Here is a 27,291-nt window from a genome sequence, read left to right on the forward strand (position 1 = left end):
TCTCTAGCGCTGTGATGGAGCAGTGGTAACTACTGAGCCACCATACCGCCCATGGAACACTTTAGTACCTAAGTAGTACTGAATGGTGCTGAACATTGTACAATCAACCGCCAACACCCACGCTTCTGATATTATAACTGACAGAATGTTATCGTGAAGCAGGTGAAGACAGCTGGGCCAAGGACACTACGGTTTGAGGCGAGAGCAGTTTCCTTGCAGCAAAGTAAATGGAGTGGAGTTTTCACAGGTTTGAATAAGATAGACAAGGAAAATTTGCTATATTAACCAAGAATGTAAGAAACAGCGATGCAATATTTTAGACAAGATATGCAGGGTGACCATATGTTGATCAGGAGGCTTTGCCCAAGCAGTTGGGACAGAGCATATCCTGAGTGAGCCACAGCCCTGGTGAGGTTGTTTCTGGGAACTTGCAGCGCTGAGAGATTTTGGCGCAGAGAGGAAATGGTGCTTTTTACTTCTTTTTTGGGTTCATAGTTTTTAAGGCTTTATGTGGTTTTAAGTTTGTAAGGCTGTATTCTTCAGCTTTGACTGAACAGATGAAGGAAATCAGCAACAGAATAAATGAGTCCCAGGACCAGGAGCTCAGCAGTTCAGATTCAATACAGCAGAGAGAAGGGAGTCCTAGTTTAATAGTTGCAGTTTCAAGGGCCTACTGATTAGGAAAATAAATCCATTAATGACATGATAGGAAAATGAGGGTGTTGTTTGGTTTATGATTTTAAAAGGTATATTTTGTTGGCAGAGCATATATTAACTGAGAAACAACACAAATAAATGGAAGTTAGGGTTAAGATAGTAAAGCAATATGAGTAAGCAAAATGGAGTAAGCATAAGAGACATTAGTTATTAATATCTAATGTAAACAAATTTTATTTTAAAAATGGAGTAACTAAAGGACTTAAAATAAGTCATGGCAGCAGGCCTCGCATTGTGATATGCTCCTCCTGTGCTCAGTAGCAAACTACAGAAGTTTCAGTTCTCCCTCATGGCTACTGATTCATTTCATTTTAGAGCTGGAGCAGATGAATTCACTATGAGGCATCTGTGATGCTGACATGTTGGGGGTAGCACATTCAGGAAGTTATTAAACTGCAGTGCTCTGATCACCCTCCTTTATAATATATACCATTTTGGATACTAATGGGGGGGGAACAAAGAGGGATTATGGGACTGGAAAAAGTCATGACAGCCAACTTCAATGCACTATGAAATGATTGAGCAACTAAATACATACTTTGGTTCTGTCTTCACAAAAAAGAGGACAGAAATCAGATACCAGAAATGTTGGAAAATGTACAATTTAGTGAGAGGGAAAAACAGAGGGAGATCAATATTAGTAGTGAAATGGTGCTGGGAAAATTGATGGGATTGAAGGCGGATAAATTCCCAGGACCTGAATATCTACATGCCAGAGTACTTAACAAAGTAGCTCTAGAAATAGTAGATGCATTCATGGTCACATTCCAGGATTCTATAGACTCTGGAACAGTCCCTGCAGATTGGAAGGTAGTTAATGTCACTCCAATATTCAAAAAGGAGGATGGGGAGAAAATAGAATTATCGACCTCCAATCCATTATCAAGGACTTTATAGCAGAGTTTTTAAAAAAGCAGTGGCAGGATCAGGCAGAATTAGCATAGATTTATGAATGGGAAACAATGCTTGACAAATTTATTGAAATTCTATGAAGATGTAACTAGTACAATTGACAAGGGGGAGCCAGTTGAAGTGGCATATTTGGACTTTCAGAAAGCATTTAACAAAGTCCTGATGAATTCCTGATGAACAGCTTTTGCCTGAAACATCAAAATTCCTGCTCCTCGGATGCTGCCTGACCTTCTGTGCTTTCCAGCACCACTCTAATCTTGACTCTGATCTCCAGCATCTGCAGTCCTCATTTTCGCCCAAGAGATTACTGTGCAAGATTAAAAGGGATGGGATTGGGGGAAGTGTATTAAGACAGATTTTTTAAAAACTGGTTGGCAGAGAAGAACCAAAGAATAGGAATTAATGGGACCATTTCAAATTGGCAGGCAGTAAATAATGCGGTGCCACAGGGATCAGCACTGGGACTCCAATATCATTAATGATTTGATGAGGGGGAAAAAAAACTAACATCGCAAAATTTGTAGATGATATCAAGTTTGAGGGTGAGCTATGATGAGAATGCAGAGATCCTTCAGCATGATCTGGACAGGTTGGGTGTGTGGACAAATCAATGACAAATGCAGTATAGTTTGATAAATGTGATGTTATTCACTTTGGAAGAAAAAACATGGAGGCAGATTTCAAACCTGAATGGCTGTAAATTGGAGGAGGGGAATGTGCAACAGGATCTGGGTGTCCTTGTGCACAGTCGTTGAAGGTAAGCATGCAGATGTAGCAGGCATAAAGAAGGTAAATGATATGCTTGCCTTCACTGAAAGAGGTTCTGAGTACGGGAGCAGGGATGCATTGTTGGTGAGTCCACACCTTGAATATAGTGTTAAGCTTTGGTCTCCTTTTCTGAAGAAGGATATGCATGCTTTCAAGGGAGTGCAGTGAAGGTTTACCAGGCTGATCCCAGGGATGGTGGGACTGACGTATGAGGAGAGATTGACTAGGTTAGGATTGCTTTCACTGCAGTTCAGACGAATGGGGTGGGGGGAATCTCAGAGATTCTAAATGGACTAGATAGGGTAGATGCAGGGTCGATGTTGCCGATGGTGGGTGTGTCCAGAATCAGGGGTGACAGTCTGAGGATTCAGGTAGACAATTTAGGACGGAGAGGAGGAGACAAGGAATGGTGAGCCTGTGGAATTCATTACCACAGGAAGCAGTTGATGCCAAATCATTGAATGTATTCAAGAGGTGGCTAGATATAGCATTTGGGGCAAATGAGATCAAAAGTTATGGGGAGAAAGCAGGATTAGGTTCTTGAGTTGGATGATCAGCCATGATCATGATGAATGGCAGAGCATGCTCAAAGAGCTGAATGGCCTCCTCTTGCTCTTATGTGTCTGTGTTTATGTTTTGCTATGGGTGGCCCTGTTCCACAAGAGGGGAGGGGAATGAACAGCTGGGCTTCAGTGGAATAGGATCCAATTGCAAGGGTAACAATCCAGGGTTTCTATGACCGCACAAGGGACATTGCCTCCCTAATGCTAGGGTCAGGGATGTCACTAAGCAGAAAAAGAGAGGAGGTCCTGCAGGTAGAATTTAGGGAGTAAAGTACTGCATTAAAGAATAGGACCCAAAACTCTTATTCACTAGACTATTTCTGGTGCTGCATGCTAGTGAGTCTAGAAATCGAGGTTAGTCCAGACAAACGCGTGGCTGGAGAGAGGGTGCGGGATGGAGGGCTTTAGGTTTCTGGGACAGTTTTTGGGGGCAGAGGGATCTGTACAAAATAAATAGCTTGCACCTGAACCAAAATGGGACTAACATCCATTTGGTGTTGGAGGGTTTAAGCTAACTTAACTGAGGGGTGGGATCTTGACATAAGGTTCATCAAGGGCGGACGAATGGTCAAAATTCAGAGACAACAAAGGAGTCAAGTAAGCATAGAAATTAAAGGCCGGTTAAGACATAAGGGAGTTTGGCAAAGGTGGATGGTATTTATTTTTATACAAGATGACATACAGCACGATGATTTGAGAGCACAGATTTAAACATGGGGTGTGGTATGATTGTTATCACTGAGTCAAAATTGAGAGGGGGGCTGGCCTGGTAGTTCAATATTGCAGGATACAGGGTCGTCAGGTGAGATGGGGTGGAGGAAATGTTGCAATAATGATCACAAAATCAATTAGAGCAGTAAGCAGGGATGACATCTTAGAAGGAGCCTCAAACAAAGCCATATGGGTGGAATTTAAAAACCAAAGAGGAGCAAACAGAGATTTACTACCCTCTGACAGAAAAACGTTCCTCCTCATGTCTACCTTAATTAATAACCCCTCATTCAAGAGGCCTGGGTTCAATTCCCGCCTCAGGCGACTGTCTGTGTGGTGTTTGCACATTCTCCCCGTATCTGCGTGGGTTTCCTCCGGTTTCCTCCCACAGTCCAAAAATGTGCAGGTTAAGTGACTTGGCCATTCTAAATTGCCCGTAGTGTTAGGTGAAGGGGTAAATGTAGGGGAATGGGTCTGGGTGGGTTGCGCTTCGGCAGGTCGGTTTGGACTTGTTGGGCTGAAGGGCCTGTTTCCACATTTAAGTAATCTAATCTAATCTAATGCCCTCTGGTCCCAGACTCTCCTACAAGGGGAAACAACTTTTCTGCATCTACCCTGTCAAGCCTTCTAAGAATCCTCTATGTTTCAATAAGATTTCCTCTCATTCCTCTAAATGCCAATGAGCACAAGCCCAACCTACTCAAACTCTCCTGATAACATTTTTCACTCCATACCCAGAATCAACCTAATAACAGTTTTCTGAACTGCCTCCAATGCCAGTATATTGATGCCATATACAGGAAAACAAAACTGTTCACACCATCGTGGATAACGTGAAAATTGGCCAGCTGGCTGACAGTAAAGAAATCAATGTTAGATTACAGGAGGATATAGGTGGATAGTTGATTGGCAAATCAGTGGAAGATGGAATTTAACCAGGCTAACAGAGATGATGCACTGTGGAAGGCTTAACAACACAAGGGAATACTTAATGATAGCAATCCACTCAGAAGCTCAGAGGAATAGAGGGTTCTTGTCCACAAATTCCTGAAGGTGACAGGATTAGTAGATAAAGTGGTTAAGAAAGCAGGTGGGGAACTCGCCTTTATCAATCGACGTGTAGACTATAAGTGCAGGGAGGTTATGATTAGATTAGATTAGATTACTTACAGTGTGGAAACAGGCCCTTCGGCCCAACAAGTCCACACCGCCCCGCCGAAGCGTAACCCACCCATACCCCTACATTTACCCCTTTTAACCTAACACTACGGGCAATTTAGCACGGCCAATTCACCTGATCTGCACATTTTTGGACTGTGGGAGGAAACCGGAGCACCCGGAGGAAACCCACGCAGACACGGGGAGAACGTGCAAACTCCACACAGTCAGTCACCTGAGGCAGGAATTGAATCCGGGTCTCTGGCGCTGAGGCAGCAGTGCTAACCACTGTGCCACCGTGCTGCCCACGGTTATGGTGAAGCTGTACTGGAATCTGATTAGGCCACAGCTGGAGTACTCTGTGTGGTTCTGGTCATCACACTATAGGAAGGATGTGGATGCACCGGAGAAGGAACAGAAGCAATTCGCCAGGTTCCTAGGATGGAGCATCTCAGTTACAAATAGAGACTATATAAGCTCAAGTTTTCCTCTTTGGAATAGAGGAGGTTAAGGGAGAACCCTGTAGAGATATGTATAAGATAATGGGCAGCATGGACAGGGTGGATCCAGAAAGCAGCCATTCCCCTTACTTGAAATAACAAGGGGATATAATTTTAAGGTAGGAGATTTACAAGATATTTGAGGAAATCTCGTTTGTCCAGACAGTAATAGGTTCTGGAATGCATTGTCTGGGTGGGTAGCTGAGATGTTGAACCTTTAAAAAGGTACTTGAATAAGCACTTGAAATGTTATAATATTCAAAGGCTATGGGCCCAATCCTGGAAAGTAGAACTAGTGTAGATTTAGTGTATTTTTAGTGATACAGTCTTGATGGGCTGAAGGGCCTCTAGTGTACTGTATGATTACATCCCACTGTGGTTCGAGTAATGTCTTGTATAGTTTTAGCAAGACGTCCTAACATTTATTGCCAATTTTCATTGAAACAAGGGGCAACATTCCATTTGCCTTCCCTATTTCCTGGTGAACTTGGATGCTAGCTTTTGGTGACTCATGCACTGCAACTCAAATTCATCTGTGCCAATTTTTTCCATTTAAAAAGCATTCAGCTCTTCTATTCTTCCTGTCAAAGTGCACACCGTTACATTTTCTCACATCATATTCTTTCTGCCAGGTTTTCATCTACTCACTGAATCTGTCTATATTCCTCAATTGACTCGTTATTTTATCCTCAGTACTTGCTTTTCCACCTATTTTTGTGTCAACCACAAACTTGACAATAGTTACTTATGTCATCGAAGCCATTAATATATATTGCAAATAATCACGGCTCCAGTACTGATCTGTGTGGTACTCAAAATTGTGAAATTTCACAGATTGCAATCCTGAAAATCGTTTATCTAACATTTCTACCTTCTCTTAGTTAACCGATCCCCTACCCATGCTAATATACCACCCCAAACATCTTAAGAAGTAGTCTTGTGTGAAATACCTTATTGAATGCATTTTAAAACTCCAAATATGTTACACTTATGTTCCTTTTTATCTATCCTGCTTGCTACCTCCTCAGAGAATGTGAGGAAGAACTGTATTTCACAGTGAGTGGAAATGACCTTGAAAATCCCAGCCATTATGGACTGTGGAAGCATAAACAATCAATGATGTTAAAAGGATATTGGATTAAAACTCAGAAGTAACTACACTAACATGGCTAGGGAGTACAGCAAGGAATGGGATTGACTGAGTTCTGAGGAAGGGTCACTCGACCCAAAACATTAACTCTGATTTCTCTCCACAGATGCTGCAGATCTGCTGAACTTTTCCAGCAATTTGTTTTGGTTGTGTATGGGATTCATTGGATTGCTCCACAGAAAGTATAATGAGCTGAATGGTCTCTTTTGATGATATAAATGATTCCCTTAGTCAGGCATTATAGACGTGATCTATATGGACTTCAGTAAGGTGTTCGACAAGGTTCCCCATGGGAGACTGATTAGCAAGGTATACAGGGAGTACACCGAGATACACGGAGAACTAGCCATTTGGATACAGAATTGAGTCAAAGGTAGAAGACAGAGGGGGGTGGTGGAGGGTTGTTTTTCAGACTGGAGGCCTGTGACCAGTGGAGTGCCACAAGGATCAGTGCTGGGTCCTCTACTTTTTGTCACTTACATAAATGATTTGGATGTGAGCATAAGAGGTACAGTTAGTAAGTTTGCAGATGGCACCAAAATTGGAGGTGTAGTGGACAGCGAAAAGGGTTACCTCAGATTACAACAGGATCTTGACCAGATGGCCCAATGGGATGAGAAGTGGCAGATGGAGTTTAATTCAGATATGACTCTATAAATTCCCCAACTTCTATCAAAACAAGTAAGTTTTGCTTATTAACCTACTGGTTTTAGGAAGGGATAAACTTCCAGATGCAGACGCCTCATGACCTATCTTACAATGTGCAACTTTTACTACCAGAAGGTGATACTGTCCAAGATATAGGTGAAATAATTATTCCTTCCATCTCAACATTCAGCCAATTGATTTGCCTTCAATAATGCAGCTGTTATCTGAAGTTGGTAGCAATGTTTGATCAGATATATCAAGGTAACACAGGTCCTTTATTTCCACACGCAAAACACCCCACATCTCCTTCAGACATGGGTAAAAGATGCTCACCAATTTTTGCCCTAGCCAGTATAATGGATACTCTATTCAGAAGCTTTCATAGTTATGTAAAATCTGGTTTAAAAAAAAAGCTCAATGTCACTCCAGGAACAGCAATTTCCACTATGGTGGAAACACAGTAGCAACTGCTAAGTGATTACTTCAGACATGTCCAACAGTACAAACACCCAAATCTTTAAGGACATCCTCATACCTTGTCTTTATGTAAGAGTTGCTGACTAATTACATCTTCGCAAATGCTAGAAGATGGGACGAGATTATGCAGTTGATAAAACAGTTCGACACCTCTCTGATAATATTGTGGGGTTTTATCCCCAAGCTGATTCCAAAGTATCACCGCCACTTGCTTTAATAAGAAAAAGAAAAGAAAAATTGACAATTATATTTTAATTTTTAATGACACACAACACAGCATAAGTATTCTTCAGACTTAATGTGTACATTTCAAATGTAAGTGGTACAATACAAGACTTTTCAAATTTAGAGTCATAGAGTTCTTAATGCAGGAAATGTTTTTAAGAAATTTCTGGAGAAAGTGAACTTATTTATTTCATGATATTGTTGTGTTGCTAGCCCTGTCCTGACTGCAGTTGGCTTTTCAAAATGTATTATTTCACTGGGTGTTAACTTGCTTAAACAAATAAGCAAAATCAATATTTGTTTCCCATTGCAGATTGCCCTTCAGAAGGTGGCAATGGGCTAGATTTATTTACTGAATGATTATTTAACTGAATTTAAATTCGACCATTTCTATGCATATCCTCGAACTCATGTTGCCAGAGCAATTGCCTGGGTCTGGATTACGTTATCACTATACCACACATCTTCTAATTTACATGCACTGCCCCAGTAGTTTTATTAGGTGCCAAATGTCTTGCCAAATCTGATGGGTACATTCGCATTATAAATCATTTGTGAATATACACCCTTAATTTTGTAAATTTCTTCTAACCTCTCAGTCACAAATTCAGGCCTACTACAGATGTTATGTTGGATGTAGTCATCTTAGCCGGACTAATAAGACATTTGAGCATCTTGACTTTTACTGGGACCGACTCACGTTGTCCTATGCTCCCTTGTATACTGGCAAAACCTGGAGTGCAGCCAGAGCACTGCATTGTAATTTAAAGTGGACATTCACATCTTTCACATAAATCTTTCTGATAAATACAACAGCAAACCATGCAAATTCTTGAGATAATGCCAGATATGAATAATCAAGCTGCTTACTTCCATGTTAACAAGAACATACCAAAAAAAGTTACGTTTGGTCCTTTAATTGAATGGACCAAACTTTGCATAAAACTATATTAACAACATGCCATTCCCTCCCAAGAATAATGGGATTTTTTTTAACAAGACAATTTCCAAGCTTCATGTAGGCCTTGCCTCGCTACCTTATAGGGCTCTGCTTTAAAAACTTCCATGCTACTGTGTATTTTAATTCTCACTGTTCACAGCTAAAATTGGATGATACATAAGGCAGTAATTGCCCTTAAGTTATAAATTCAAGGTATGGAACAAGGCATTAACAAATTAATAATAAACACAATAATAGAACAGTAAAATTAGGAAAAAAATAACAGTGGTCTTTCGTAGAAAGTAGAAAATATTTATCCACATATGCAGAAGATGTTAAAACTGTAGTGAATACTGTATATAATCAGGTATTAGTCAATCTCTTATAAAAATCAAATGTCTTCTTTCAGCCAAATTTTATTTTTCTCATGGTTCTCATTTAAATCAACCCCAACTTTTGGCCAAAAAAAAAACTTTCTACCTACCACCTAAAATCAAATTCACTTGAGTGCAAAGCTACTCCTTCATAGAATCATACAAGAGGCTAGCATCGATAGCAGGTAATTTCAACTTTCCTAACATCAATCAGGGTAATCAAAAATAGAGTCATCCAGTTATACAGCATGGCAATAGACCCTTGAGATCATTTTTTCTGCACCAATCAGATATCCTAAACTGATTTAGTCCTAAATTGCCAGAATTTGGCCCAGATCCCTCTAAACCCATCCAGGTATCTTGGAAATGTTGTGGCTGTATCCATCTCCACTACCCTCTCAGGCAGCTCATTCCATACACAGCCCACAGTCTTGTGAAAATGTTGCTACTTAAGTCCCTTTTAAATCTTTTCTCGCTCAGCTTAAATCTATGCTCTGTAGTCTTGGACTCCCTTACACGAGAAAAAGACCTCAGCTATTCGTCTTATCCATACCTTTCATGATTTTATAAATCTCAGCCTCCGAAGGAAAAAAATGCTCCAGGGAAAAAAAATCCCAGCCTAATCAGCCTTTCTCTAAAAAGTCGCATACCCCTGAATACTTAGTTCGCGGCCTTGATTTCATAACAACCATGTCTCTGAAATGACTGTAAGATCATACCCATTAACCTCTATTTATTATACCAATTCCTTTTCGTTGTGCTGAATACCATGTACATTTAATTTTAAATGGAATTCTTAGAATGCATCAGGAAAGCTCTTTAAGCCAGTTTGTAGAAGTTCTGCCAAGAAAGGAGGTAGTCCTGGACTTAATTTTTGATAATGAAGCAAGGCAAGTGTCAAAGTATCAAGGCAAGTGGGTGAAGTAGCAGAAGGGATTTGTTTTTGCAGGCAGTGATCATAACTCCATTAGGTTCAAGATTGTTGTGGAAATGGACAAGACTGGGCCTAAAATCAAATTTCTAAACTGTAGGAAGGCTGACTTTAATAAGATCAGGTATGGATTGGCCAGAAGTCGATACTTTTAAGTGAATCTGTCAGAGCAGTGAGATGCATTCAAGGATTGGGGCGGCATGGTGGCACAGTGGTTAGCACTGCTGCCTCGCAGCACCAGAGACCCAGGTTCAATTCCTGCCTCAGGCAACTGTCTGTGGAGTTCGCACATTCTACCCACGTCTGTGTGGGTTTCCTCCGGGTGCTCCGGTTTCCTCCCACAGTCCAAAAATGTGCAGATTAGGTGAATTGGCCATGCTAAATTGCCCATAGTGTTAGGTGAAGGGGTAAATGTAGGGAAATGGGTCTGGGTGGATTGCTCTTTGGAGGGTCAGTGTGGACTTGTTGGGCCGAAGGGCCTGTTTCCACACTGTAAGTAATCTAATCATGAATTAGATTCCAATAAAAATAAAGGGTGGGAACAACAAATCCTGTGATCCCTGGATAGCAAGGAATATAAAAGATTGGATAAAGAGAAAAAGACCTCAAAACAGCAGAAGCCCTGGAAGAGTACTGAATGTGCAAGGAGAAACTTGAAAATAAATTAGGAAAGCAAAATTGGATATTTGGCATGTTTAAAGTAAGAAAAATCTCCAAGGCCAGCTGAAATGTATCCCAGGGCTGTTTCATGAGGAGAGAGAAGAAATAGCACCGGCATTAGCAATAGTTTTCAATTTCTCTCTGGCCATAGAGAACTGAAGTACAGCCAATGTAGTACCATTATTGACAAAGGGAGCAAGGATAAACAAGAAACTACAAGCCAGTCTAACCTTCACATCTGATTAACTTGATTAAATGTTTCAAAGCTTGAACCAGGTATGTAGATGAGGTAAGTGTATTTAACTTTAGCAAGGCTCTTGGCACAGGAGACTGATAGCAAAGGTAAGAACCCATGGAATCCAAGTAAATTTGGCTAAATGGAACCAGAATTAGCTGAGTGGTAGAAAGCAGGTGGTGATGGTCTAGCGTGGTTCTGTGACCAGTGTGGTGTCACAGTGATTAGTATTGGGGCCCTTGCTATTTATGGCATGGAGGTTATTGTTGAGCAGGTCAAATGTACTGATCAGTGGCAAATGGAATTCAATCCAGATAAGTGACAGGCAATACACACAGGCAAGGGAATACATGAAGGGTTGGACCCATGGGAATCACCAATGATCAGAGGGACCATGCTGTGCATGCCAACCAGTGCCTTAAGGTTGCAGGACTGGTAGATAAAAAAAATTAAAGTGGTGTCTGGGATATTTGCCTCTATTAGTTGAGACACGGTATTAAGAGCAAGAAGGTTATGCTGGAACTCTGTAAAAAGTTGGTTTGGCAACAGCTAGAATATTGCCTGCAGTTCTGGAATCCATATTAGTGGGGCAATGTGATTGGAGAGGCTGCAGTAGAGATTTATCACCATGTTGCCTGGGCTGCAGAGATTTAGTTTTTTTTCTTAATTCACTTGTGCGACATGGGGTGTGGGTGTCACTTGCTGGCCAGCATTTATTGTTTGTCCCTAGTTGTCCTTGAGAAGATAGTTGTAAGCTGTCGTCATGAATTGCTGTAGTCCACAGGCTGTAGGTTGACTTGCAATAACCTAAAGAGAAAATTCCAGGATTCTGACTTGGTGACAGTGAAGGAACGGTGATATATTTCCAAGTCAGGATAGTTATTGTTCGTAGCAGAACTTGCAGGAGGTAGCGTTCTTATGTATCTGCTGCCCCTGTCCTTCGATGGAAATGGTCATGGGTTTGGAAGGTGTTAAAGGATCATTGGTGAATTTCTGCTGTACAGCTTGCAGATTGTACACACAGCTGCTACTGACAATTGGTGGTAGATGGAGCAGATGCTTGTGGACACAGTGCCAATTAAGTCAGTTGTTTTGTCCTGGACAGTGTGGAGATTCATGGTTGTTGTTGGAGCTGCACCCATCCAGGCAAGTTGGGAGTATTCCATTAAACCCTTGAATTGTGCCTTGGTAGAGGGTGGACAGGATTTGGGGAGTTAGATGGTGAGTTACTTGTCATAGTTTTCCGAGCCATGATCTGTTCTTGTAGTAACTGTATTTATGCAGTGAGTCCAGTTGAGTTTCTGGTCAATTGTAACTCCTAGGAGGTTGACAGTGAGAGATTCGGTATTGGTAATACCACTGAATGTCAAGGGACAGTGTTTAGATTATCTCTTTTTGGAGATGGTCAGAGCCTGGCATTTGTGTGCATGAATATTACTTGCCACTTGACAGCCTAAGCCTAGGTATTGTCCACATCTGAACAGTATCTGAAGAGATGTAGATAGTACTGAATATTGCACAATCATTGTCAAACATCCCCACTGCTGACCTTATGATAGAGAAAAAAATCATTGATGAAGCAGCTGAAGATGGATGGGCCATCTCCTTCAGAGATGTCTTACAGCTAAGATGACTGTCTTCCAACAACCACAACCATCTTCCTATGTGTCAGGTATGACTTTAACCAGTGGAAAGTTTGCTCCATGATACCAATTGATTCCTGTTTTGCTAGAACTCCTTAATGCCACACTCGGTTGAATGTGGCCTTGATGTCAAGGGCTGCCAGTTTCACCTCATCTCTGGAATCCAGCTGTTTTGTCCATGTTTGAACCAAGGGTGTACCAAGCAGCCCTCGCAAAATGGTAGCACAATGGTTAGCACTGCTGCCTCACAGCATTAAGGACCCAAGTTTGATTCCAGCCTTGGGCACCTATGTATGCGGAGTTTATACATCCTCCTCATGTTTGCATGGGTTTCCTTTGGGTACTCCAGATTCCTCCCACAATACAAAGATGTGCAGGTTAGATGGTTTAGCCATGCTGAAAACCCCATGCACGGTTACGGGGATTGGATAGAAGGGTGGATCAGGGTGGGATGCTCTTCAGCACTGTTGGGGTTCTATGATTCTATGAAACCCAAACTGGTTGCCAGTGAGTAGGTTACTGCTGAGTAGGTTACTGCTTGGTAGAACTGCTGATGACACCTTCCAACTTAAGATGGCCTTTTCCAAGATGGCGGTGGAGTTGGACTCCTCAGCTGGAGGTCATCTGGCATTCGTTTCTTTTCTTTTTTTTTTCCTCTTTTGTGTTTGTTTTACCTTCTTTCCACTCAGTGATGTCCTGAACTATTGGCCTCAGCATGCACCAAGCGTAGAGATCTCTTGCCCTGACCCCCCACCCTCTCCCCGCTATGGCAGCCTTTCAGTCTGGCGTGACAGTCTCCCGGCATGGGTCAGCAATTTTTTGGTAACCTGACGTGGCGGTCTCTTGACCCAGCGTGGAGTTCCGGCCTCAAGATGATTCAAGAGTGGTCTCCCAGCCTCGCGATGAAGCCCAGTGCTGTCTGGTGTCAAGGGCCAGCCGTCTAGAGGCTAAGTATTAGTGTAGACTGGGTTGGAAGGACAATTATTCAGAACTTATTTCTTTATTTTTCTAATTCCTTTTCCCCTAAGAATTTGTACCTAGGTATCTTTGACTCCAAGACGGCATTGTAAGTGGCGACTTGTAAACCTTTCACTGTACCCAAATGAGTACATGTGACAATGAAGCCAATTCGAATTCTAAAGAAGAGAGACTGAATTGTCTGGGATTATTTTCCTTGGAGCAAAGGAGATTTGCTGGGTGGGGAGATGTCATGATTGAGAAGTATAAAATTATGAGGGAACAGGACAGGGTAGGTCAGAAGAAATGTTTCCCCTTGATAGAAGAATCAATGACCAGGGAGCACAGATTTAAGTTAAGGCTTAGAAGTTTACACGGGACGTGAGAATAAATGTTTTCAGCCATAGGGTTGTAAGATTTTGGAACTCTTTACCTGTAAGAGCAGTAGAAGCAAAAGCCATCATAACTTTTAAGTAGTATTTAGATATATGCTTGCAATGCCAGACACACAAGTCTATGGGCCAAGTGCTGCAGAACAGTTTTAGAATGGTGAGGTGGCTGTTTTTGACCCTGAAGGGGCTTTTCATGTGCTGTAACCTATATGATTCCATTGAAGATGGATGTTCCACTCCATGTGTCAGCACATGTAGACACAAACTGTCAAAGTTACCACCTCAGTCATGAGTACTGCATTGCCACCAATCCCACACTCTAATATGACAATATGCAATCACTAAGGAAGAGACATACAGTCCAGATGAAGCTTACAGTTGTCGAGATTGCAAAGCAGACAAATAATTGCACAGCAGCTGGGAGGTTTAAGAGATTGGAGAAAAATGCTAGCGCTTGGAGGAAATTCTCTACACAGCTTAGGCAAATGCCTAAGAGTAAACTTGCAAACAGAGGAAAACCTAGCATGTGGCCACAACAGGAAAATGAAGTCAGTGAAAATTGCCAAAAAGGATTCCTGAGAAACTGACCCTATCAGAATCTTCGCCCTGAAACAAGCAGGAATGTTGAGCACTGCAGATTTTAAACAAAGCTCTACATGGATTACCAAATTTGTGAAGAAAAACAATTTTGTGTTGCAACAAAAATCCAAGATTTCATGGGGTCTCCTGCTGGAACTTGATGACAAGTTAAATAGCCTAACCATAGGCAAGAATGGATTTAATCCCTCCAAAAAATACTAATTGTGTCAGTTGCCCCCTACTTTTTGGCTCAACATTTGGGCTCTGGCTTTTACATGATTATATCAGGTAGTTAAATAGTAACCATAGCAATGCTGAAAATACTCAGCAGCTCTGACAGAAATTTGCAAGAGAAACAAAGTCAATGTTTCAGGTTGTAACCTTTCACCAGAACCAGTGTTCTCTTGTACTCACCTTGAAAAATTCGGTTTTTTGAGTGATATACGTGAGATTTTCTTGTGTAACTGGTGGCATGATGACAACGGCTACTGTTCCCTGGTTTGGACTTCTGGGCTGTGCAGACTCAAGGTTTTTCAGGTTTTCTCCACTAACAGCAGCGACCGACTGAGTTAGACCAACTAAGTCAAGTATCAATGAAATGGCAATACTCTGAATGCTGAAATCACTGGCAAAACAGCAGGCAGTCATGAGGGTCTGGAGCCAGACTGGTGGCTTTACCTGATCAAAATCTAAAGAAATCAAAATGAAAACTTCAAGCTTACTAAAGAAACCTTAAATAAACAATCCAAAAACTGCAAACTAACATTGTGAATTACTGTCACATATATTGAACTGGCACATGAACAAAATATAACAAGCAATTATAATTATTCTTGCTCACTTACAACTGCCTAGGTAATAGCAAAACCCTATCCCTTCCACAAAAAAATAATACAATGGATAAGGTATATCTTATTTACACAATCTGCTGTTCTGCATGCAATATCAGAAAGTAACTTTTAAGAATAACCCCATGAGCCTGCTCCACCAATGAATTATATCCCTTTAAATGAACATATCTAATAAAAGAAGCTTAGTTAGATATAATTATACTTCAGGCTCAAAATGCTGAAACTTCAACAAGTGTATTTCTAGTTTGAGGCAAATGGAATGAAAGACTGATATATTGCTATTCAGTACATAATTGTAGCGTGAAAATAATGTGATACCTCCGAATACATATCCATGTAACATTCAGTTCCTAGATCTTTACACATAATTATAACACTGTTTTCTCTTAGCACTATAGCTATATGGTGAAGACCATTCCAGGCTTCTACTTCCTTCACCATGAATGAAGTTGCTCTAATTTTAATATCATATCGTAATATTCTCAATTCTTACTTGGAGTTTTAACTCTACAATGAGGATGCCCTCCAATACGTGGTGTGGCACTACCAGCATGCTATATGAGACAAACTTCAGATTTAGTATGTCAAAATTGGACATCCATGAGGTGCTGTGGGCCATCTGCAGCAGAACTGTGTTTAACCATAATATGCAATCTCATGGCCTGAAATGTCCCCATTCTACCATTACCATCAATGTGGGAGATCAACCCTAGTTAAATGAAAAGTGTATGACAGGGCCTGCCAAGAGCAGAACCAGAGATACCTAAAAATGATTAAATTACAATGCTTGTGTGCTAAACAGTTTGCATTGAACATGCATAAGGGATTCCACAACCATCAGGTCAGATCTAAATTCAGCAATGCTGTCACAGCCAGTTGTGCAATTACAATAATAATAACAAACAACTAGAGACAGAAGCTGCATCAGTGCAAAAGGTTTAAGCATTTGCATTCATCTTTAGCCAGAACTGCAGAGTGGATGATCCATCTCGGCCTCCTCCTGAGGTCCGCAAAATCCCAGATGCCAGTGTTCACCCAACTCTATTTATTCTACATTATAGTAAGAAATAGCTGAAGGGACTGGATGCGGCAAAGACTATGGGCCCTGACAAAATCACAGCAATATACTGAAGACATGTGCTCCAGAGCTGGTCATTCATGCAACCCCTCAGCTGTCCCAATACAGCTTACAACAGAGATTTATCCATAATATGGAAAATTGCCCAGGTTTGCCATATATACAAGCAGAAAAAAATTCAACCTTGCATATCATTCTATTCTATAGTCAGCAAAATGACAGAAAGGGTTAACAGCAGTGCCACCTGCAAAAGCATAACCTGTTCACTGACGCTCGGTTTGGGTCCCACAAGGCCATGAAGCTCCTGACCTCATTATGACTTGGCCCGACAGAGGACAAATTACCTGAACTCCAGAAGAGAGGTGACAGTAACTGTCTTGACAAGGCTACACTTGATTAACTTGTTCAAGGAGCCCTAGCTATAACCATTGGAAATTACTGGAAAAGCATCTGCTGGGGGGCGTCATACCAAGCTGGAAGACTGGAACGTTTTTGGAGGTCAATCATCTCAGTCACAGTTCATCAGTAAAAGATTTTCTCAGGGTAATGCCCTAGGCCCAACCATCTTCAGCTGATTCATCAATGACATTCCCTCCAACATAAGTTCAGAAATTGAGTTGTTTGCTGATGATTAAATAGTGCTCAGTAACAATACCTCAACTGCTTAAGTGTCGATATGTAGCAAGACCTGGACAACATCTAGGCTTGGGTTGAAAAGTGTAAAGTAACAACAGCACACAAATGTCAGGTAATGATCATTTTCAAAGATAAAATGTAACCATCACCCATCAATATTGAATAATATCAGCAGCACTGAACCCCCCCCCCCCCCCCCCACTGTCGACATCCTGGGGCTTACCAATAACCAGAAACTGAACGTCCAGCTATATAAATACGGTGGCTACAAGAACAAGTCAGAGGTACGGAACTCTGAGAAACTCACCTCCTATATCTCTGATCCCGTTCACTATCTATAAGGCACAAGTCAGGATTATTATGGAATAGCGTTCCACTTGCCTGGATGATTACAGCTCTAACATCACTCAAAGCTTGACACTATCTAGAATAAGGAGAAAGTGAGGTCTGCAGATGCTGGAGATCAGAGCTGAAAATGTGTTGCTGGAAAAGCGCAGCAGGTCAGGCAGCATCCAGGGAACAGGAGAATCGACGTTTCGGGCATAAGCCCTTCTTCAGGAATGAGGAAAGTTAAGAAGGGCTTATGCCCGACACTATCTAGAATAAAACAATCCACTTGATTGGCATCACACCCACCACCTCCAATATTCATTCACTTCAGCACTGATGTATAGTGGCAGCAGTGTATAGCAACTACAAGATGTGCAGCAGTAACTCACTACGGCTCCTCTGACAGCACCTTCCTGTGGTCTCTCCCACTTAGAAGGCAAATGACAGGAGGTGCACAGGAACATTACCACCATCTGCAAAAAACCCTCCAAGTCACACAAGATACTAACCTGGAAGTATATTGCTGTTCAAAAACAGAAACTCAGCAGGTCTGACAGCATCTCTGGGAAGAAAGTAGAGTGAAAGCTTTGAGTCTAATGACTCGTCAGAACTAATAGCAGCTAGGATCAAGTGCTATTTATGCTGAAGACAGGGTGGGTGACGTAAGTGGATGGGTGGAGATGGAGCCCAGACAAGGAGAGAGAGCGAGAGAGCGCGAGAGAGCGCGAGAGAGCGCGAGAGAGCGCGAGAGAGCGCGAGAGAGCGCGAGAGAGCGCGAGAGAGAGCGAGAGAGACGAAAGGGATAGGCAGACAAGGGGATCATTAATACTCAGCCAGGACAGAAAAGAATCTGAATAAATAATAATGAGAGCTGACAGTAGGACAGAATGGATAGCCTGTGCTCAAAGCAACTCATGTCATGGGATAATAGAACTAAGAATAGGTGAGAAAGGTTGGGTGTGCTGAAAGCAACCCATGTCATGACAGGATCAGGGTGTTGGGTGGGTAAAGAAACATGGAAGGACAGAATTAGGCTCTAAAGTTATTGATCTTGATGTTGAGTCCGAGAGACTGCATGGTTCCCAAATGGAAAATGAGATGCAGTTCTTCGAGTTTACACTGAGGCTCACTGAAACACTACAGCAAGCCTGCAACACAATGTCACAGCTCTTTCACTGCTGCAATCCTGGAACTCCCTTCCTAACAGCACTGTGGGTTTCCTACACTACAAGAACTTCAGTGATTCAAGAGGCAATTCATCACCATATCCACCAGGTAATTAGGGATGGGCAATAAAATAAACAAATAAGATGATTCTAAATTTACATTGAAAATGCACGAAGGACAAAATAAAGTGACAATCTGCACTTGTGATATCTACTTCTTACAAATTCATCAACTCTTGTTAAGCAAAAAATGAGCAGAATTGTAACCTAAGTAGTCTTCAAAGACTTGTATTAACACATGCTTTAGAGCCAAACATCTGTTTTAGATATTATCACTAGTATAATGTAGAAAACATAGCAGATAGTCTGAGTTCATTAAGTGCCATGGAGCAGATAGATGTGTAATGCTGAGGCAAGAGAAAAATTCTACAGTTAGTAAGCAACCCATACTTTTATCATGAGTTATTATCTGCAAACAAAGACTAGATAATCTATTTTAGGGATGTAATTGAGGGATGAAGGCCACCAAAGACAATGTTCCTCTTCTTCTTTGAAATAATGTCCTTTACATTTGGCCGAGAGATCAGACAGGGGAGGCAGGAGGCTGTAAACATGGCATCCAAAAAAACCTCTCATTTAATGCTAAATGTTTGAACAGTTTCATTCATCTAATTCAGATTTTCAAGAACAACAATGCTTCTTTGAGGAACTGGTTGCCCAGAATTAATCAAATTTGGTGGGCTAAATTTTGTATCAAAAGACTAACATTGATTTGATTTTGGCTACCTGGTACATAGTGCGCTGCCAAAAAGGTCAATGGACTTTTCCTAATCCTCTCGCTCATTTTCTGTACACCTTGTGGCATACAAGGCTGACAGGCATGCATTTATGCATTTTTCCATAGCTGTTTTTCTCTAGAACACGTCACCATCCTGTCATGAGAGGCTATAGCTTGAGGAAGGGCCATATTGCATTAAACATAGCTGACTAAGAGTACCAGGAGACACTCCCTTTCTTACTGTTTGCCGTGGGCATACTGGAGGGATTGGCCTGATGATGTCTGGCCACATTATGAACATACCCTTTGTGATCAAGCCTTATGTGGGAGTTGAATACACAGTTCCTTGCTTTGAGATAAGGATGCTGTCAACTGCACCACAAGATCTACCATTTTTCCCAATAATAGAAACAAATTCTAAAAGCTGGAAAATTACGATTTCAAAGAAATTCTGGCAATCAACAAGATAGATGCTAACCCACAGGAACATGTCATTAGATTAATGATTTAGACGGTGGCACAGTGGTTAGCACTGCTGCCTCTCAGCGCCAGAGACCCGGGTTCAATTCCCGACTCAGGCGACTGACTGTGTGGAGTTTGCACATTCTCCCCGTGTCTGCGTGGGTTTCCTCCGGGTGCTCCGGTTTCCTCCCACAATCCAAAGATGTGCAGGTCAGGTGAATTGGCCATGCTAAATTGCCCGTAGTGTTAGGTAAAAGGGGTAAATGTAGGGGAATGGGTGGGTTGCGCTTCGGCGGGTCGGTATTGACTTGTTGGGCCGAAGGGCCTGTTTCCACACTGTAAGTAATCTAATCTAATCTAAACCTTGGAGTCTACAGCACAGAAAAAAGCCCAGTCTCATTCTTAGACACGCACATCTCCATCAAGGGCGAATCTCCATCAGTACCTCACTTTACCACAAGCCTACAGATAACCTCACAATGGTGCACTTCTCTAGCTTCCATCCTAAACATATTAAAACAGCTGGCCCCTATGGACAAGCCCTAAGCATACACAGATCTGTTCAGATAAGGAATAACGCGACGGACATCTGAAGGACGCTGTCATAAGAACAGGATGCGATGCTCAACTCATCAATTGCCAGTTCCAACTTGCCATGTCATAAAACTGTAGTGACCACCCCAGGAGTGAAACACAGGATACAACCTAGAGGGTACTCTTCATCGTCCAATACTTCCCAAGAGCAGAAAAACTATGCCATTCTTCGCATCCTGCAATGAGGATGAGCACCTTACCAAGGTCTTCCCTATGCCTCCACTTCTCGCCTGTAAACAGCTGCCAAACCTTAAACAGACCATTGTTTTAAGCAAACTACTCAGCCTTCAGGACAACAGGATACATAGACTTTGTTGCACATCCAATGTATTTGGCTTTTTTGATATCACATTGATTGAACTGAATTGGCAAAAGACTGGCATCTGTGATGTTGGGTTTCATAAGAGGATGTTGAAATGGAGCATCCATTCAGCACTTCTGGCTGAAGATGTTTGCAGAAGCTCCAGTCTGTTTTTTGATTTTACATTATATTCTACCAGCAATGAGCCTGGATGTGTTCAGAGAATCTCCTCCTATCGGTTACTGAATTGACCGTTCATTGTCCATTCGCTGTGTAAGTTTTTGTGAATGCTTCTCTGTACCTTGGCCCATTCTTACTGGGCTGTGGATTATTCAGCTTCCTTTCTTGGCTCTCAAACTAGCTGCCTTTCTAAATTATTCCCTTTCCAAATATATTATGGGTGGAATCTTCGAGGAGTTTAAATGAAGTGAACGATGGTGGGATTTGTGGAAACATTGCATGAGTAGTCCAGCAGGACCTATCTTGATATTGGGAGCAACTTGTAGCATTTTGTTTTGCTTCTGCAGGGCAGCGAGGTCGGTTTCACAAGGAGAATATTGCTTGTTCAATGCTTTATTAATGGCACAACATTTGGGGCGGCACGGTGGCACAGTGGTTAGCACTGTTGCTTCACAGCGCCAGAGACCCGGGTTCAATTCCCGACTCAGGCGACTGACTGTGTGGAGTTTGCACATTCTCCCCGTGTCTGCGTGGGTTTCCTCCGGGTGCTCCGGTTTCCTCCCACAGTCACAAAGATGTGCGGGTCAGGTGAATTGGCCATGCTAAATTGCCCGTAGTGTTAGGTTAAAGGGGTAAATGTAGGGGTATGGGTGGGTTGCGCTTCGGCGGGTCGGTGTGGACTTGTTGGGCCGAAGGGCCTGTTTCCACACTGTAAGTAATCTAATCTAATCAACATCACATTTATCCATCACTACTTGCACACATTTCAAAAATAACTCTTAGGAAAGTTGAAGGCGGTGCCAAGAATTGTTCTTTCTTTTGATGACTATAGTTCTTTTATTGGAACAATTAGGACTTTTTATTAGGTTTTTGTTTCTAACACAGAGTTCATCCAAACTTAATATGGTTGTATGGAGTTGCATTGTAGCAAACTGATATGTCCAACTTCTGCCCTGTCTCTGTTGCTCCAAAATGGCAGGTGCTTTTCCTCATAACCTGCATGTGTTGCAAACATGTTTACAGTCTGTGATGTCCTAATAAGACACAATCTACATCACAGGAAATAATTCAGTGTCATGTTCTTGCTGTCACATCCTTGTTGCAAGATGAAAGTGAAGTATAATGTTTCATAAATGAAGTTAATGGTTTCCTTATGTGAAAGGACTCTGGTCTTGTTGCATTTCAAAATAAAATTTACACAGAACTAAACCCACAAAAAATGAATCCAAGAATGTGGATGAATGTTACGGAGGTAGTAATCTTCAGAGTTCCTTCTAATTTTGTGCCGAGGTCACTATCAAGCTTGTGACCACAATGTCCTGACTGATGAACTATGACAGTTGTCCACCATTGATGCAATATATCCATTCCTCAATAGTAACACTCCATCAAACACTTTCAGCCTGCAAAGATGCTGATAGTTGAATTATGTTGAGGCTGAGAATAGTTACATGGTGAGTAATTATAAGTAGCTCATATCTTTAACAAATGTTGCTGCGTAGAAAAAATATTGAATGAATGAAATAAAACAAAAAATGCTGGAAATATTCATTAGACAGTACAGAACAAATGAATCTATGTGGAATCCCGTCTTAACTGGTCATCCCTCTTATAGATTAATGGAGGGAAGAATCTGGAATTAAAATTAATAGTTTTGTCACAACCTTCATTTTATTGGTGCAGAGTGCCATAACTTTTATATCAGCTTTTATTTGCAATACATGCCCACCTTAAGTGGGTGGAACAGGTAGGTAAAGTGGTTAAGAAGTCATATAGGATAATTAAGAAATTTGTGCAGCTGAACACAAAAGCCAATCTAAAGAAATCTACAGAGAAAGGCTGACATCTAAAAATGACAACTGGGTTTGAAAGTGATTTGCTGTAAATTTTAAAGAGAATTTATCAGACCAGTATTGTACATTGGAAGGTAAAAGATAGGTTTGGGAGAAAGGAGTTGTAAATAGCTGTTGGTTTAATGTTCTCTGTTGGACCTAAAGAATAAAATTATTAATTTTTACTTTAAATAGTGACATCTGTGATAGTTCTTTGCCTCTCTAAATTTAACAGATTACAGCACGAGGTGAACTTCTCTATGTGTCGGGTTTAAATTAGCATGTCATAACACTGTCACCCAAGCTGTTCCAGTATAGACACAACACTGGCACTTACTGACAATGTGGAACATTGCCCAGGTAAGTCCTATACAAATCCAACCAAGCCCCTTACCACGCCATCAGTCAACTGTCCATCATCAGCAAAGTGATGAAAGGGATGATCAACAATGCTAGCAAGTGACACTTGCAAAGGAAAAATCTGGCCATTGACGCTCAATTTGGATTTCATGAGGACTACACAGCTCCTGACTTCATTCCCATCTTGGTTAAAACATGAACAAAAGAGCTTAATCCTGGAGGGTCAGTGAAAGTGACTACCTTGACATCAAGACTGAACTTCAAGTGTGGCATTAAAAAAACCCTAACAGGGTCTTACATCAAGGGAGCTAGGCAGCAGATTAAAAAGTAGGACTTCAATGGTCATAATCACTGGACTATTTCTGGTACAAAGTGGTCAGAGTTTAGAAATAGGAAACCAGGACAGATGAATGCATGGCTCAAAGGTTTGTGCAAGGGAAAAGGTTTTAGATTCCTGGATTAATGGAACCATTTTTGAGGAAGGTGGAGCATAAACAAAGAGGACTCTGCACCTGAACCACATTGGGACCAACATCCGTGCAGCTAGGTTTGCTCGTGCTGCTGAGTTTAAATTATTCTGACAGAATATTGATGAAACAGAGTCACATCATGCTACAGCAAAGGATGCGAGTAACAGTGAGCTCAGCTGTGTTGGTTGTCAAGGGGGTACAGAAGGCTGGATAGTCTTTAAGGCTTGGAGTGTAATAGGTAAGACTATTTAGTTAATGGCATGGCTTCACACATGGAAATAGGATATTGTAGCCATCACAGAAACATGGTTGAGGGAAGGGCTGAACTGGCAATTCAACATTTCGGGGCATAAGAATGTTTAGGAAAGACACAGTAGAGTATAGGAAGGGTGGTTACGTAGCACTATTAATTAATGAGTTAATTACTGCAATAAGGAAAGATGATATCTTGGAAGGGTCCCCAAATGAGGCTTTGTGGTTAGGAATGTTAAGGGGGCAGCTACTTTACTGGGAACGTAATATAGGGCCTCAGAGTCAGTGGGAAGTAGAGGACCAAACATGTAGATAGTTCACAGAGGTCTGTCAGAGTAATGATCAGATTATAGTTCTAGGCGATTTCAAATTTCCCAACATAAATCAGGATAGTCATAGTGTTAAGGGTCTAAAGGAAGCAGATTTCTTGAAATGTACCCAACAGAGTTTTTCATTTCAATACACAGAAGGCCTAATAAGGAACGGCAAAGTTTTCGATCTGGTTCTCGGGAAGGAAGCCAGACAAATGTGTGATAGTGGGGGAACATTTAGGCGATAAACACCGCAACATGATACCGTTCTAATTTGTTCTGATGGCCTGCAAAGACGTCTTTGGATTTGGGGAAGGCAGATTTTATTAAAATGAAGCAGAATCTGGCCACAGTAGACTGGGAACAGCTCCTTTGGATAAGTCTATACCGGAACAATCAGGGAGCATTTAAAAAGGAGCTTGGGAAAAGTACAGATCCAACCTTTAGAGGAAAATGTAGGAACAATACGTTCAGAGAACTCTAGATGTCTAGGACAATTGAGTAGTGGAGAAGGAACAGCTTTTAGCAAGTCCAAAGGGAGCAATTCAGCTATCACCCTAGAGGAATACAGGAAATGCAGGAGGCAACTTAACAAAGCAACTGGAAGAGCAAAAGGGAGTATGAAAGAATACTTGTGTACATGATTAGGAGAAGCCTAAGATATGTTATAAGTATATGAAAGGGAAGAGGTTAACCAGGCAAAGAGTAGGGCCCATTAGGGACTAAGGGGGCAACCTGTGTGTGAAGCCACAGGATACTGGAAAGGTATTGAATGAATGCTTCTCTTCAGTCTTGAAAAGAATGTAAGTACAGAATTCAGGAAAAAGGACTGAGAGAGACACTTGCACAGTTTGAATTAGGAAATAAGGAGCTTTTGGAGGCTCCCACAAACATAAAAATGGACAAATCCCCTGGTCCGGATGAACTGCATCCTGGTCCTTTATGAGAAGTGAAGCAGGAAATTGCAGGGGCTCTGACAAAAAAAATTAATTCCTCTCTGGCCATGGGGCAATTGCCAGAGGACTGGAGGTCGGCTAATGTTGTTCCACTTTTTACGAAGGGTGGTAGAGATGAAACAGCAAAATTACAGACTAGTGAGTCTAACAGCAGTGGTACAGAAACTATTGCAGAAAATACTGAAGGAGTGAATTATTACCCAATTGGAAAGGCATGGGTTAATTAGGAATAGTCAGCATGGCTTTGTCAGAGTGAGATGATGTCTAGCAAATTTGTTAAAAGTCTTTGAAAATGTGATCAAGTGCTTGGGGTGAGCGAACTTCAGTTGATGTAGTTCATTTGGATTTTAGCATAGCTCTTGACGAGTCCCACATGGGAGACTGATTGAGAAGGTTAAAGCGGATAACTTGGTGAGATGGATCAGAACCTGGCTTAGTAACAGGACACAAATGGTAGTGACAGAAGGCTATTCAAGTGACGAGGCCAGTGTCTAGTGGTGTACTAAAAGGGTCAGTACTGGGACCCTTACTGTTTGTCACATACATAAATGATACAGATGAAAATGTGAGGGGAATATTCAGCAAATTTGCAGGTGACACCAAGACTAAATTTACTCATTCACAAGATGAGGGCATCACTGGCTAAGCCAGCATTTATTGCCCACCCTTAATTGCCCACATGGCAGTTAAGAGTCAACCATGTTGCTGAAGGTCTGGAGTCACATGTTGGCCAGACCAGTTAAGGATGACAGATTTTCTTTTCTAAAAGAACAACAGTGAACACGGTGAGCTTTTCCCAACAATTGGCAATGGATTCATGGTAGAGGATAATAGTGAAGAAGGTGGTTGTACAATACAGGAAGATAGAAGTGGGTTAGTCAGATGGGCTAACCAGTGGCAAATGGTATTTAACACAGATAAATGCAAGCTGATGCACTTTGGAAGAAGAAACAAGACGACAGAGTATTTAATGAATGGCAGGACACTGGGTAGCTTATAGGAATAGAGGGATTCACAGATCCCTGAAGTCAGCAGAGCATAGGAATAGGACAGGTAAGGCAGCATATGGGAGACTTGCTTTCATCAGTTGTGGCACACAGTATAAGGGCAAGAAGGTACTGTTGGAGTTGTACAGAGTATTGGTTAAGCCACACCTGGAGCACTATGTACAGTTCTGGTCACCTCACTGCAGGAAGGATGTGACAGAACTAGAGGTACAGAATAGATTCACCAGGAGAAATAAGATGACACTAGATAGGCTTGGATTGCTTTCTTCCGAGCAGAGAAGACCGAGAGGGGATATGGTTGAGGTGTATAAGATTATGAGGGGCTTGGACAAGGTGAATAGAAAGCAGCTGTTCCTCCTGGTTGAGAGGTCAATCATGAGAAAGCAGACTTTAGGCAAAAGGGCAGGAGATTCACAGGAGATTTGAGAAAAGAATGTTTTCACTCAGCAGGTGTTGGAAATCTGGAATGCACTACCTGGGAAGGTAATAGAGGCTGGAAATCTTGCAATTTTTAAAAACATTTGAATGAAAATTTCAAATATCATAAATTCAATGAGATCAGACAAGTACAGGATATGGGGATTAGCTCACCTTTAGTGATTGTTATTTTGGTGCAGACTTGATGGGCCAAAGGGCCATTTCTGCACTGTATGAATCCATGAATCTGTGTGTGAGGGCAATGGGGAGTTTAAAGGTGATTACGGTTTTGAATAGTTGTGTTATATGCTGACTGTTTATAACATTTTTCCCACAGCCAAAATTGAATTATGTGTAATAAATAATAACTCCTATTAAGTACAGAAACCTGGTCCATGTTTTCCATTAATCCGGGTGTGAAAATCAAATAAATTGGGAAATTTTGTGCACTTTCTGAAATCTATATTTTTTGTGACGACTCCAGGAATAAAAGGCCTTTATTTCAAGTGCAGAACCCAGTAAATCATGACTTTGAGCAATTCATCACATATGTTGAGGCATAATTGTTCAACAGACTTTTGGGGCTCAATTGTTTAATATTGCTGTTCTAAACCTGTTTCCTGCTGTGATGTCCAGGCTCTTCTACAGGTGTTTTCATCCTTATCTTTCCTACCTGCAATTCTTCCCACCTACATCCAGTACCAGGGTGATCTCACAACACTGCAATCAAGCCCTTTAGTCTTTTGTGAGACCGTGGACCAACTTAGACT

At 41.5% G+C, this 27,291-nt stretch overlaps 1 protein-coding gene across 16 annotated transcripts in view; it reads right to left on the reverse strand.

Annotated features, from left to right (window-relative positions):
- dop1a (DOP1 leucine zipper like protein A) overlaps positions 1-27,291 on the reverse strand; it is a 377,089-nt gene that overhangs the window by 158,786 nt on the left and 191,012 nt on the right. For all 16 annotated transcript variants that reach the window (XR_006312556.1, XR_006312558.1, XR_006312557.1 and 13 more), the window contains 2 exons: positions 14,955-15,229; positions 7,663-7,815 (listed from right to left, as the gene is read on the reverse strand). Coding sequence is in view for 13 of the 16 variants with exons in the window: in XM_043696201.1 (XP_043552136.1) it covers positions 7,663-7,815; positions 14,955-15,229 (428 nt within the window). In the remaining 3 variants the exon portion in view is untranslated. The remainder of the gene's footprint in view (positions 1-7,662; positions 7,816-14,954; positions 15,230-27,291) is intronic.

Source organism: Chiloscyllium plagiosum, chromosome 9 (assembly GCF_004010195.1).
Source record: "Chiloscyllium plagiosum isolate BGI_BamShark_2017 chromosome 9, ASM401019v2, whole genome shotgun sequence".
Lineage (NCBI taxonomy): Eukaryota > Metazoa > Chordata > Chondrichthyes > Orectolobiformes > Hemiscylliidae > Chiloscyllium > Chiloscyllium plagiosum.